The sequence below is a fragment of the Calypte anna genome, chromosome 18, assembly GCF_003957555.1.
Source record: "Calypte anna isolate BGI_N300 chromosome 18, bCalAnn1_v1.p, whole genome shotgun sequence".
NCBI lineage: Eukaryota > Metazoa > Chordata > Aves > Apodiformes > Trochilidae > Calypte > Calypte anna.
This window is the reverse complement of record NC_044263.1, coordinates 10,637,693-10,651,136: the sequence shown is the minus strand read 5'-3', so window position 1 is coordinate 10,651,136 and position 13,444 is coordinate 10,637,693. Positions and strand designations below refer to the sequence as shown.

Below are 13,444 nucleotides of genomic sequence, written 5' to 3'. Positions count from 1 at the left end.
CCCATTCAAGCCTTTCCCTGAGCCCAGCAGCTGCATCCTCCTGGCAGCAGCAGTGCAGGGCAGCCCCCAGCAGAGTCCCCAAGGGATGGGGACAATGACAGAGCCATGGGATGAGCCTTGGCCTGAGATGAACCCAGCCCTGGTCTCTCGTTTAAGCCAGAGAAACAAACAAAACAGTGGGGGGAAAACAGCTTTTACAGATGCTGCAGTGGCTCCCACAGTGCTGGTTTTATTTCCTGAAGTACCTGCTGCCTCCCGGGCTCAGGATGAATTTTGATTTAGGAGTGAAAAGGAGTAATAAAAGCAGAAAGAGCCATTAACATTCCTCCTGGCCACGGTGGGGTGTTTGCTCATCACACACTGATGGGAACACCATTTGACTTCCTTATAAGAGCTATAGAAAATCAATTAATTGATTTAATCATTCCCTGGGAGTCGCTGCTTATGGAGCTGACAGAGTGCCAGGGCCAGCAGGATGCTGCTGCTCCCTTCTCTGGCAGTGGCAGCAGCAGGACAGGGGCCAGGGCTTGTCCCTCCCTCCCTGCCCCAAGATCTTCCCCTCTGCTCCACCAGTTTAAGACTCAGGAATTCACATTTCCATCTCCCAAGAAGTTTGGTGGCATTCTTCTTCTTCTCTGCTTTTTAAGCCTGTGGGCAGCCAGTTCTGAGCAGCAATCGTATCATCTGGGCACTTCCTCAGTACCAGATGTGTTCCCAGGGTGGGTTAAGCATTAACCACTTCTCCAGCAGCCCTCACATCTCTCTTCACTCCTCTGTGCCCTGCAAAGCCCTGCTCTGCATTTTCCTCCCCCAGCACATCCCCGCAGAGCTGGGCAGTAACCCCTGGAGTCATGTGGAGCCCCCTCCCCATCTTTATTTTCCTTATTTTTTCCTATATTTTCCTGTTTCCTAACAGCACTCTAATTTCCCTGCCCACAACAGCAACTTAAAAAGAGCAGTAAAGTCTCACACTTCCACCCTCAACTCCCTTTTCCCAAGTGCAGGTTGGAGCTGGGAGCTTGGTGCACGTTCACCAACCTGGCAGGGGGGACACAGAACCTGGGGACCAAAGTGGGGTGACCCCTGGGGACACCAGGAGCAGCAGGGATGGTTAATCAGCTCCCACCACTTTCTCCACACAGGTGAAGCAATGGTCTGCTCCAAAACCAACCCTGGAAGGCTGAAGTCACCCCACGGGGGAGACAGTGGCACACGGGGTGTAGCTGACACCCAGCACACAGAGCACCACTGTAACCCGAACTCAAGAACCTCCCCACACTCCACAGGAAGAGCAGAATAAGGAGGAATTGCTGCCACACACGGTGGTATCCACTTCAAAAAGCAACCAAGGGAGCCAGGAGGGAGCAGGGCTGGGACAGAGGCTGGGATGGAGGCAGTTCTTGAGGCCCTCACCCTGCATCTGGGCTCTGTCTTGCTTTGGGGTCCCCATTAACCTCCTTTTCCCCACCCGTGCTTGGATGGGGAAGCAAGAGAAGAGTCTGGGGACCTGCCAGAGCACAGCATCTTTGGGCCAGCTGGAGAGCCAACCCCACCACCCCAGCGTTTTCCTAGGGGAGGACAAACCAAAAGCCCAACTTCCCCCTCCCAGCTCCTCACCAGAGGTGGTGCCAGTACTGCCCAGCTCAGCTTTGCACCAAGCAGGCAACTTCTGACAGCACCAGCTGGATGCTCCAGCCCCTGCTTGGAGCAGCTTTGGATGGATCAGCCACAGCAAGGCTGGAAATGAGTCCCAGGCAGCTGGCACACTTCTGGAGACCCAGGAGAGCCTAATCCAACTCTGGATGCAGCAGCAGCAGCAAAATTCAGCTTTGGGGATGCACAGGAGCTGCATGTCCTGGCTGGTGGCAGGGAGGTGACCCACAGCTGGGGACACAGTCTGGCTACCAGCCCCACAGGCACTGCAGGCAGAAGGGAACCTCCTGCTGCCTTTCCAGAGGGCTTTGCATCAGCAAGTTGGGGCTGCAGGTGATGAGAAGCAAGTTGGGGCTGCAGATGATGAGAACATCCTCATCCCACTGCCTGGACACACAGCCCGGGCAAGATGCTGAGCAGCAGATCCTGACAAGCTGCTTACAAGCTGAGGCAGAGAGAGATTCAGCAGAAAACAGCAAAACACGACACAAGCTGCCTGGGAGAGGGTTATAACTCACTTAGGAAGAAACTGGGAATAATTAGCCCTGAGTTTGCCTGGCAGAGGCTGCCCAGCTCCCTCCCTTGCTCTGCCCATGCTGCCCAGCCCACCCCCAGTCACATCACTGGGTGACATGAGGTGTTGCAACTGCTTCTCCTGTCACCCTCATCAGGCACTGAAGGCAGCAAGATATAAATTTATAACTCCCCTGACTTTTTGAAAGCAAAAGGAACACAAGAATCCCTGTGACCAAGCGCTCTCTCCGGCAAGGTCAGGTAAGGAAAAGGAATGTCAAAGCCACAAAGGACCTGGAGTTTTTTACCCAACTCAAGCTCCTGGCAGAAGAACAATGTGCTGGGTTGAGAACCAACTGGGGAGCAGACTGGGATCTGTCACAAACAGCCGTGATCCCAGTTTGCAAGTGGGTCCAGAACTCACCTTTCCCAAGAGCAAGGGAACAGGGATGGGAGGATGAACACATCTGTGTTGGGCTTTAAAGCTCCCTCAGCCAGGACCTTGCAGGCAGGGCTGAACCAAACCATCCCCTCCTCTGCTGCCTTCCCTTGCCATGAGCTGCAGGCAGAGGGTACACAGGAGGTCAGGACACAGACCTTCCCCTCCTCTTCCAGCAGAGCAGACTGGGAGGGAGGATGACAGAGTGATCCAAGCTTACTCTGATCATTAGCAAATCCAAGCCTGACCTTTCTGCATCTTCTGTGAGAATAAATGTCAATGGTACCTGGCCATGCTAGGCCAGCTGGGATGCTGCTGGAGCAGGAGGAAAACCAGCAGAGCCAGAAGCAGGAGCAAAGAACCCCTCTGAGGAGATTGTGTAAGGTCTCACATTGCTATTTGGTCTCTTGGCTCCACTCCTCAGGGAGCAATTCCAGGGACTGAAATAACAAGAGATCCCATCACTTCGTGGTACTATGGCTCTGGAACAGTGAAGATGCCCTACAAAACCCCTAGAAATGTTCAACATTATCTCCTGCAGCAAAATTCCCATCCCTCCACCCTCCAGCCCCACTCTGGAGAGAACCAGAAGCCACAAACATGATTTAGTTGTGCTGCACAGCCCTGAACCATCTCCTCTCTCACCTCTTGTGTGTTCATCGATGGAAGAAATTGCTTTAAGCAGGTGAGACTCCAGGAACTGGAGCAAGTTTCCCTTTCAACCCAAAGCACTCTGTGATTCTGGGATTCTGACACCCTGAGAAAACAGCAGTGCTAAACTTCACCCCCAGCCTGCATCCAGAAGGGGATGCCCCAAGGCAGCAAGGGGGGCATCTCCAGTGAGCTTTCTCCATAACTTCTCCACATTTCTTTTTCTTTCCCTGTAAAATGGAAGCAAATGATCAAATCTCAGAGGCTTTTGTGGCAGAAGTTGTTCTCTGGCCACCTGCACTTCTGCTGTGCCACAGATCAAAGAAAGTCCCCAGAGGTGCTGAGGCACTGCCCACCTCCAGACCCAAGTCCTAGTGATGCAGGAGTGGGAAACCCCCTGCCCCAGTCCATCAGGTGTCTAATATCCCATCAGCATCCATATCCTGCAGCCCTGAGGAGATCAGACCCCAAAACACACCTCAGCAAGCCAGGACAAGATGCAGGAGCCTCCCAGGGGACACCCCTCACCCCTGCTCTCTTGCATTTTCCAGTCTGTGCTCTAAAAGCAGCTCTCTCCCAACCCGTGTCCTTCCTTTGTCCCCTGTCACCACTGATCCTGCTGCCAAAGCAGCTAAGGAAACACAAAGCAGGAGCCCAACAGGAAACCAGCTGGAGATGCTGCTGGGAGCTTGTTTTGGGGTGGAAAAAAGCAGATGTTGAGTTCTTGAGATGTTCACCAATCCAGGCAGAAACACTTGAGAGGGGATGGGAGAGACAGGGAGGGGAACAGTAAACACACAAGTGCTCAGCAAAACCCCCCTTCCCAAAGGCACTGAAGCTTCAAGGACCTCTGCACAAGCACCCCAAGGACTCAGGGATCTGTGTCTGTGTGAACTGAACCCACCTGAAACCGAATCAGAACCTTTTGCACCAACCAGCAGCCCACAGAGCTCAGCTCCAGCCACTTCAGGACATCAGGACCTGTCCTGCACGTCCCCTGGGCCAGCAGCAAATCCCTCCAGCACCTCTCAGCCTGTCATCCAGGATCCAGCAGCAGGAGAAAGCAGCAGCCTTGACATCTTTTAAACTGGCTACAGCAGTTGCAGGCAATATTTCAGCCACATCCAGTCATGTTTTAACACTTAATAACTGAATTTCCTCCACTAATCCCCAGCAGCAGCAGCAAGATGCACCAGAGGGATGTCCAGCCCAGCCAAAACCAGCTTGGGGCAGAGGGACCAATGCCAAATCCCACCTCAAAATCTCTGCAACCACCACAAGTCAAGATTTTGGTGCTTCAAGATGAGGCTCCTGCCCCAAGACAGCCTGAGTGCAGCAGTGAAACAAAACCAAAAGAGTCTGGGAAAAAAAAAAACCAAAAACCAAAAACAAATGCAACACCAGACATTTTAAATTCTAAAGAGAAGGTAAGAGAAGGGCACAGAAAACTCAATCTCTGGAGTCCAGAGCCTTTCCCAAAGCATCTCCCACATTGAGTATTTATAGACTTGTCTGTCCTCTCTCTTTTTAAAAATCCAGATCTTTGTTTGTAGAACAAATTCTCTCGGTGGCCATTTCAAAACAAAGGCACCTCTGTCTGTGTTTACTTGACAGCAAAGGATTAGGATAAAATAACTTGCATTTCAGAAGGGTTTTTTATTTATTGTTAAGACCCAAAGCCTCTGCTGCAGCCAATCACCAAGCCAGCTGAGGAATGATTTCTGGCACACACTGAGAAACTCAGCTTTGGGAGAGAGCCTCTGAGAAAAGGATTCACATATAAAAATAAAATTAAAAATAGGATTAACTTCTGGACTGTGACATTATCCATTTCTTCTTTTCATGCTCCTGCCTCACATCTATCTTCATTTTTGGCTTTGACCAGCTGCTTGCACAGCTCAGAAGCCAGGAAAGCTCTGGACAAGCCAGGGGCATTTCCATAAGCTTCTCCTTGGACTGCAATACCCACAGCTGAGTGCTGGGCTGCTCAGGACACTCAAGGAGAAACAAGAACAGCCCCAGCCTAACCTAGACCAGGATTTTTAGCACTTATCCCAACCAGATTTATCTGATGCAAATTATTTTTAAGTGCTGGGGTGCTGGGATTGCCTCCCCAGGCCTTTGCAGCCACCCAGCCTTGCAGGTGTTTCAGCCACGGGCAGCTTCACTTGCAGAGCATCACTGGTGAGCCTGGCAGGACCCCAGGAAACAAGGACAGAAGCAAACAACTCCAAAAGCCAGGATCAGCCCTGGGAAGGGCTGCAGGAACAGGTATTTGCTAGCCACAGACACACACAACTAAACAGACTGGCTGGTAAAGCAGCCCCCAGCCAGAAGGGATGCTGCCAGCCTGCAATAGAAGTTAATCAATTAATGAATAATGCTTGACCAGGCCAATTAAACCCAACATTTCAACGAGCCCACACAGAGAGGAAAGGGGCAGCAGGATCCAGGCTTCTTCTCCAGACAAGCCCACCAGTGCCCTCCAGTCCCAGGAGATGCTCGAGCCTGGGCTTCAATACATGGCAGACCCAAGGACTCCTCTGGATCCTCCTGAACCTGCCCAGGAGGTTTGGGCCTGCTTGTCACCATTCCTGACATCCATCAGCCCAGCACAATGAACCTCCTCCTTTGGGCTCCACTTCAGACCTGGGCTGTGCACTTAACAGCAGCAATAACATCTTGCAGTATTTCTTGGGTTTCCCTGGGATCCATAACACGTGTTAATTAAATGCCAGTTTGTTATTCAAACAGATCTGTTGAGGCTTCAGAGCAGGAATAAAAAGCAACATCCATTTCTGTTCCCATCAACCTGCACAAACTGAGACCTGCACTGGGGGCTCCTCTACATCACCCCAGTGTCACCCCAGACACAAGGGACCCCTGGAGCCCTTTCTCTGACCTCCTGCTCCAAACAGAGCAGACCTGGGGGGGCAGATTGAGCTGCCCACAGCCTCACATCAGCCTGGTGTATGCTGAAAGTCTCCAGGGATGGAGTTACCCCATCTCATCAGCCTCCCAGTGGCTTTGATTCCCTGTTTCCCCAAGGGCACCCAGTGAGGTTGCCCAGTTTGCATTTTCCCTCCTGCCTTTCTGGGTGATGAGTACAACAATTGGGTTTTTTTTTCCAGCCATCAAAGTCTCCCCCAGGGAGCAGGCAGTGTGTAGGGACCCTGACTCTGAGCAGCTGTAGCACTCCCTGGGGTGGCTGCTCCTCACCTACCAGTACCACGGGAAAGGCTGAACCCCAGCAGCCTGAAGTCGGTGCTAAAGAGCTAGAAAAAGCCTCTGAGATGATGTCTGCCAATTCCTGGGAGCAAAAAAACCATAGCCCTCTTCCAGAGCAGCATCCTTCCTCCATGAATAGGGGAGAGAACGCTTTGTGTTTCGAAATGGTGTGTGAAACTATGAACAAACCAAATCTCCCCCAACAAGAGATGCAGCAGCAGCCAATTCATCTGGAAGCAACAGCTTGCTTGGCAAATCCATCCAATAAAGAAAAAAAAATTAGTTTTGCATTGAATTTCTGAGCTTTCTAACAAAGCAGGACTTACCTTAGCCAGCAACAGCCCTGAGAAGCCAAAAGCTTGAAAAATCAGTGAACCTGCCCAAAACCACAGAGCCCTCTGAGCATCCAAGACAAATCCTGAGCACGTCAGACAAACCCTTCCAGCCCCAGCAGCTGAAGCTCTGATCCCCTCAGCCCCAGTCACTGGCACCAGTGCCACCAGCCAGGGACAGCATTCCCACATCCCTGCTGTGCCTGTGTCCCTTGGGATGTCACCACAGCCAGCTGGCAGGCTGCGAAGCATCCCACACCCACAGCAAGAGGGACCCTGAGCTGTTCTGATGTCCCCACACTGGGTAAGCAGGGAATCCTGGGGCTGGAGGCACCCCAGCACCATCCTCCCCACATCCCTTGGCAGGACCACGTGCACGGGGTGAGGGCAGGATGGGCCCCAAGCTGTGCTCACCTTCTGTCCGGATGGTGAAGGGAGAGTCCCCGAGGCGTTTGGCTGAGAACTGTCCTCCCAGAGAGGTCATCAGGAAGCACAGGGTGAAAAATCCAATGCCCAGCACAAAAATCCTGCGGGAGGGAAAGCAAAGCTGCAGCCAGGTGTCACCAGGAACCTGCTCATCCCCTGGGATAGCCCCATCACCCTCCCCAACCCCCCCGGGGTATCCCCTCTGCACAGCAGCACAAGATGCTTTCTTTGGGGACCAAACCATGGAAAGTGAGGGGTTGGAAGGGACCTCAAAAAGTCAGCCAGAGCAGGGTCACCCAGAGCAGTCACACAGGGACACGTCCAGGTGGGCTCTGAGTGTCTCCAAGGGAAGGAGACTCCACAACCTCCCTGGGCAGCCTGTGCCCTGTCACCCTCACAGCAACAGAATTCTTCCTTACATTTATATGGAAATGCCTCTGATCCAGTTTATAACCATTGCCCCTCGTCCTATTGTTTGTCACCCCTGAGAAAACCTTTAACTCCATCCTCCTGGCACTCACCCCTTACATATTAATAAACATTAAAGATATCCAGACATGGGGATGAGGCAGCTGGGGCAATCTCTGCCTCCTTCCCCACGGCTCCATCACCACCCCAGCCACAACCAGACCCACACCTCCTGCCTGAGGAACCCTCAGCTGCTTCTGCCCAAGCCCTGGCACAAAGCAGGCAGGGTTTGTCCTGACAGCCCCGCCAGGGGGGACATACCCAGGGGGACACGTTCAGAGGGACATGAGGCCTCAGCTGTGAAGGCCAATCCAGGCCATGGCTGCCCCTGCCACCTCCCACCAGCCCTGCCAGGAACCACTGCAAGAAACAATTCCTATCTTCCTCCAGAGAAAAGAGAGACCCTCTGGGTTCCCTTCCTCCCAAAGGAGCTTAAAAAAAAATAACACTTTCCCCCCCTCCCAACAACCCTTCCTCCAAAACCAAAGGCTCTTTTGTTCTGCTGGAACTGGGCCCCTGGTACCGCCTGTTGTGTGCAGCCCAGGGCACAGGCAACCCAGAGCAGAGCAGGACAAGGAGGGACCTGGGGACACCATCCCATCCCATCCCATCCCATCCCATCCCATCCCATCCCATCCCTGCTTTGTTCCTCCAGAGCATGGGATGAGCCAGGAGAAAGGAGGTCCCAGGGAGCCCCAGGGAGCAGGATGCTGAGCAGCACAGCATCCCCAGCCCCTGGGCAGCTCTGGCTGGGAGAGAGGGGGGAGGGATCAGCACTGCTCCTGTCCCAGCCAAACCCAGGCAGGAGCATCCTTGGGGATGAAAAGGTTAAAGGCAGCAGCTCTGTGAGCAGGAGGCACCTGGAAGCCGAGGCTCCCATCTCCCCCAGTGCCAGGGGTTGGATGCCTCTCCTCTTTGCATGGCTCAGGGATGCTGCTGCCACCACCTCTGAGTCCCCGTGGAGGTTCAGCATCCTCCGAGAGACGTGGGCAGAGCAGCTGCCAGGTGCCACAGCCACCAGCTCCCAAACCACAGAATCTCAGCTGGCTCTCAGCTCGCCAAAGCCAGGGAAAAATCTGAGGAGGAAACACAGCTGCCTTGTGAAACAACAGATTTGTCTTCAAACAGGTCCATCCGAGGTGGAACAGGGAGATGAGCAACCCCTTTGGGCTGCCCACTGGTAATTTCTACCTCACAGCATCCCAGAGCCAAAGAAGAGCAAACCACCGAGGAAGGGAACCCCTCAGGAGTTACTGGCTCAGGAGAAACACCACACACCCACCCACCCAGCCCAGAACAGCCTTTTCCAGGGAAAGGCTTGCAAAGGGAATGCCAGAAGCCTCCATTGAATCATTAGTGCGTGGTTAAAAGGCAGAGGATTAGGAGCCAACCATTCAGTCTGGGCTACAATATGCCAGCACTGCAATTATCTGTTGCTAGAAAGTCCTGGCAAATAAAGTAACTTGCTTCAAAGCACTCATTAGCTCTGGGAGATGTTAAGAGCTGAGGTACAGTGACAAGCATCCCGAGAAGGACTGGGATTCCTGCTGGAGAAGCTCCCAGAGCAGGTCCCTGCTGTCCCAGAAAGGTACCTGTGCAAGCCCCAGCACCTCCATGGGACCTTCCCAGCTCCTTCCCTCTGTCCCATCAGCTCAGATGATGCTCTCACCCAGCCAACACACCTCTGAGCCCCAGACCCAGGGCAGCTTTGCTCCCTGGGAGCACTTCATGGTCCAAAACCCACCCAAAAGGCCCCATCCTGCTGCCAGCTGCCTCCTTACCCAAGGGGTATTTTAAGGAGGCATCGCTTGATTAAATACTCAGAGCTGATTCTGCTTTTCCTTCTCACCCTTCCTATTGACAATGTATTCATCATTATGCAAGACCTGGTTTACACATTTTAATCTTCATAATTACACTCTGGCAAGGAGTGATGGTTAAGCACAGAGAAAAAAGAAAAAGAGGAAGGAAAGAAAAGACTCAAAGGTGATGCAGCACCTCATTAGGGGACAAAATCTTTTTGATTTTGACTGGATTACAGAGGGAGGGGGGGAGATGCAGGATGCTTTTTTTTCCTTAGAAAAGAGATTTTTTTTGCTAAAATCAGAGGCTAACCAGGACTAATGTGTCTAGGAGGGAAGCAGATCCAGCCAAGCAGAGGTGCTCCAGGGAGCACAGCCTGAGGACCCCATCTCTTTTACTTTGTGCTGATAAACTTCAGGTGAATAAAAATGCTTGGCCCGGCCTTAACTGAGCAGAGACTCCTCATGCAGAAAACAAATCCCATGAAATAGGTGACACATACCAGGACCCATACCTTCCAAGTTTCCCATTGAATGCACTGGACCCTCTGTCCCTACAATCGAGCCTCATTCACTGAGCACCAGGGTGCTCCCATGACCAAATAACACCCACCATGCACATTGGCTTTGCTTGTAACCTCACCTCACGTTTAATTCATTACCCAGGCAGGATTCTGGTGCCAAGTCCCTCTCCACATCCTCCCCAAACTGAAATGCTCACACTTCTGGGTTCTGGCTCAGGAAGCCAAACTCTTCGAGTCTTTCATGAAAATTGGAAGTGATGCCCCAGTCACTGCAGATTTTGGCACATGGAACTGAAAGCTGGATGCAGTCAGGAGGGTCTGGGCAATGAGCTGGGAAGTGATGGGGGGAGGAGAGCCTGTCCCCAGGCAGAGGGACAGGGCTGTGACACCAGGACTGCGTGTCCACGGTGCAGCATCACCCAGCTGGGACCCACAGGGAGAATATTAGGCACCCAAGGCATGGGTAATGTATTTTATTAGATATGTTTTCTACACCCAAGTCTCTGGAGCCTAAAAGCTGAGCCATAATTCTGAGCAGCAGCAGCCAGGCTAATAAAATACATTCCCTCTCCTCAGCCCTTGTTTTGCTCTGAGCCCAACGTTGTTGCGGCGCTGTCAAAATGATGTTCAGCCAGGAGAAGCTTCCTGAACGAAGAGGACCACAGTGAATTCTCTTCCTGGCCAATGTTACAGACACATGAAAAGCCTGGCTTTGATTTCAAGCCAACAAACTTGTCCGAGCTCCCCCTGCTCTGCCAAACCAAGAGCTGGGTGAGCTGGATCAGGGCTGCATGGTGAATTCTTGCCTGAATCTGGCACTGTCACAAATGAAACACCTTTTGCTGCTGAGATTAAATCAGAGCCATCCTTGGGCATTCCTACAAACTGTTCCTGTGCTGGTTTGCTCTTCTCTCCCCGTTTGCTGCAGGTGCTTTCACAGCTCAGGGCTTTGCATTGCTTTAAAGCTAAGCATGTCTGGAGCATGATTAATGAAATGTTTTGGTGGACAGAGTCAGGTTTCCTGGGTGCTGTTTGCTGATGGCTGCCAGGAGTCCACACCAGGCAGGGGATCACACACCAGACTACCCTAGAGTAGCAAGGTTTTGCCCAGCAACCAGAGAGCACCCATCCTGACTGCCAAGCTCTTCTCCTGCAGGTGATCCCTGACTCAGCTGAGAATGTGGGGTGCTGATTTTAGGCAAGCTGTGCTGATTTTAGGCAAGCTGTGCTCTGCTGATTTCCACCAGGCAAACAGTGTCAATGCCTGCTCATGGTGGCTTGGGAACAAGGTGACACAAGACAGTGACATGGATGGGTCAGGCTCAGCATGACACCAAGGTGGAGGAGAGGCAGAGATGGATGCTGCAGCACAGCAAGGAGAGGGTCTTGGGAACTGAATTCTCCTCTTGCACAGAGAAAGCCTGACTGGGTAGCAAGAGGTTAACCCCACTGGTTCCAGAGGCACCCTTACTGCCTGCAGTGGTTTGGGAGCAGCAGCCAGCCCAGGGCATGCAGATAGGAGTGTGCAGGTGTTCCCCTCTGCTATGGACACCAGGGACCCTCTAGTCTGGTGCTCTCCTGCTACAAACCCCTCACCCACACACATCCTCATCTTTAATGGGACATTGTGACCCCCCCCTGCAACTCACTCCCTGTGTTCCCCCCAGTCTGAGCTTGGGTCACATCTGGAGGAGGGCTTCCCCCAAGAGTGATGGCCTGGAGATGGGGGAGAGGGATGCTCAGACCAGTCACTTCCTGACTATGGACTCCAAGCCCCCTCCAGAGAGCAAACTGCCAAGCAAAGAGAGCACCCCTGGAGCGTCTGCACCCTTTCCACCTCTCATAGCCATTCCCCACCACAAGCTCAGAGCAAGCCCAAGCCATGGGGATCCTCATGTCCCCGCTTTGCCACCACCTTCCAAAGTCCCCTTGGCCAAGTCCTCCAGCCCCAGGGCACTCCTGCGGGATCCAGCAGCAGGAATCCCTCCCAGCAAGCGGCACAGAGCCAGGAAGCTCCTGGCAGACGGCATCTCTAAAGCTCAGCACAAGCAAGTGGAGCGAGCACAGCCCCATCCTCCTTCCCAGCTCCAGGTGGTGGCCTGGGCTGAGGAAAAGGGCAACAGATCCCTCCGGTGATCCCAGGTGATCACTGGCCCCAGGAAAACGCAGGGAGCACTGGGAGCTGTGGGGCTCACCCCCCTCTGTGCTTTGTGCCCCGTCTCCCCCCTCGGCACTTTCACCTCCTATCATTTTTGGTCCCTCTCCCCGTAAAAACCCCAAACAATTCCCAGCAACTCCCGTGGGGCTTCAAGCCTCGAGCAACCAAAGCGCATCTCCGGTGAGATAAGGAAGCTGGAAAACAAGGACTAGGGAGGGGAAGCAAATGCATGGAGGCAAAAATGGGGAGAGTTACAGCAAGGGGGGGAAAGCAATAGGTGGGCAAAGGTGTGCTGGAGCTGGGGGTGTCAGGCTTGGCTGTCACCAACCCCCCCGCCCTGCTGCCAGTTTAGGGTGGGCTTCTAAAATCCCCATTTAAACCCGAGGAACCGATTTTCCCCCGTGAACACCGACACCTCTGAGAAAGGTATTTAAAAAGGCACTGGCGAACAGCCCTATATTAAACCCCCAAAACCCCAGGCGGGATGGATGAGCGAAGCGCTGCAGGACCAGCCCGCTGACCTCCGGGAAAACGTTCCTGGATCCCTGACACCTCCATCTGGGCTCAAACACATCCCCCCCCCCTCACAGAGATCCGCAACCCCCCAGGCAAAATGTGCTCCCGACAACCGCTTCCCACCCCGCAGGGGCCGAGCAAGGCGGAGAGGGGGGGGTGAAGGGGGAAAAGCCGTGAGGAGCGACGAGAAAATCCCAACTTTACCTAAAGGGTCTCAAGGTGACGAGGCATCTCCTGACCATTATCTTCCCATCCGCGTTGACTGTGATCATCGTTCAAAGTTGCGGGGAAGGAGGGAGGGAGGGGGCGGCCCCCGCACCCCTCAGCACCCCCCTCCAGCCCCCCCCTTCTCCCCTTCCCGCAGCAGCGAGCGGGGCTCAGCGGGCGGAGCGCGGGGCTCCGCGGGGGCGCATGGCGGGGACAAGGAGCGGAGCGGGCACCTCCCCGCCCGCCCTACCCCTACCCGCGGCCGGCAGAGCCCATGGCAGAGCCCATCGCCGCTCCGCACCGCTCCGCGCAGAGCCCCCCGCGCTCCGTTCTGCTCTGCCCCGCTCCGCGCAGCCCCGCGCAAGCAGCTCCACCCCGCGCAGGCTGCGCCGGGAGCGCTGTGCCATCTAGTGGCAACGCGGCTGCGGAGTTTTGGGAGGCGGGGAGGGGGGTGTGGGATTCCTTGGGGGTGGGGGGAGAGGGTGCGTGTTCTCCCTCCGCCCCCGGGGGAGGGTGGATTTTTTTTT

At 53.9% G+C, this 13,444-nt stretch overlaps 1 protein-coding gene across 2 annotated transcripts in view; it reads right to left on the bottom strand.

The window, feature by feature from the left end:
- Positions 1–12,982, bottom strand: part of MGAT5B (alpha-1,6-mannosylglycoprotein 6-beta-N-acetylglucosaminyltransferase B) — a 56,985-nt gene extending 44,003 nt beyond the window's left edge. For both annotated transcript variants that reach the window (XM_008499754.2, XM_008499755.2), the window contains exons 1-2: positions 12,915–12,982; positions 7,231–7,343 (exon numbers count right to left, since the gene is read on the bottom strand). In XM_008499754.2, the coding sequence (XP_008497976.1) occupies positions 7,231–7,343; positions 12,915–12,982 (181 nt within the window). The remainder of the gene's footprint in view (positions 1–7,230; positions 7,344–12,914) is intronic.
- Positions 12,983–13,444: the final 462 nt, after the last annotated feature.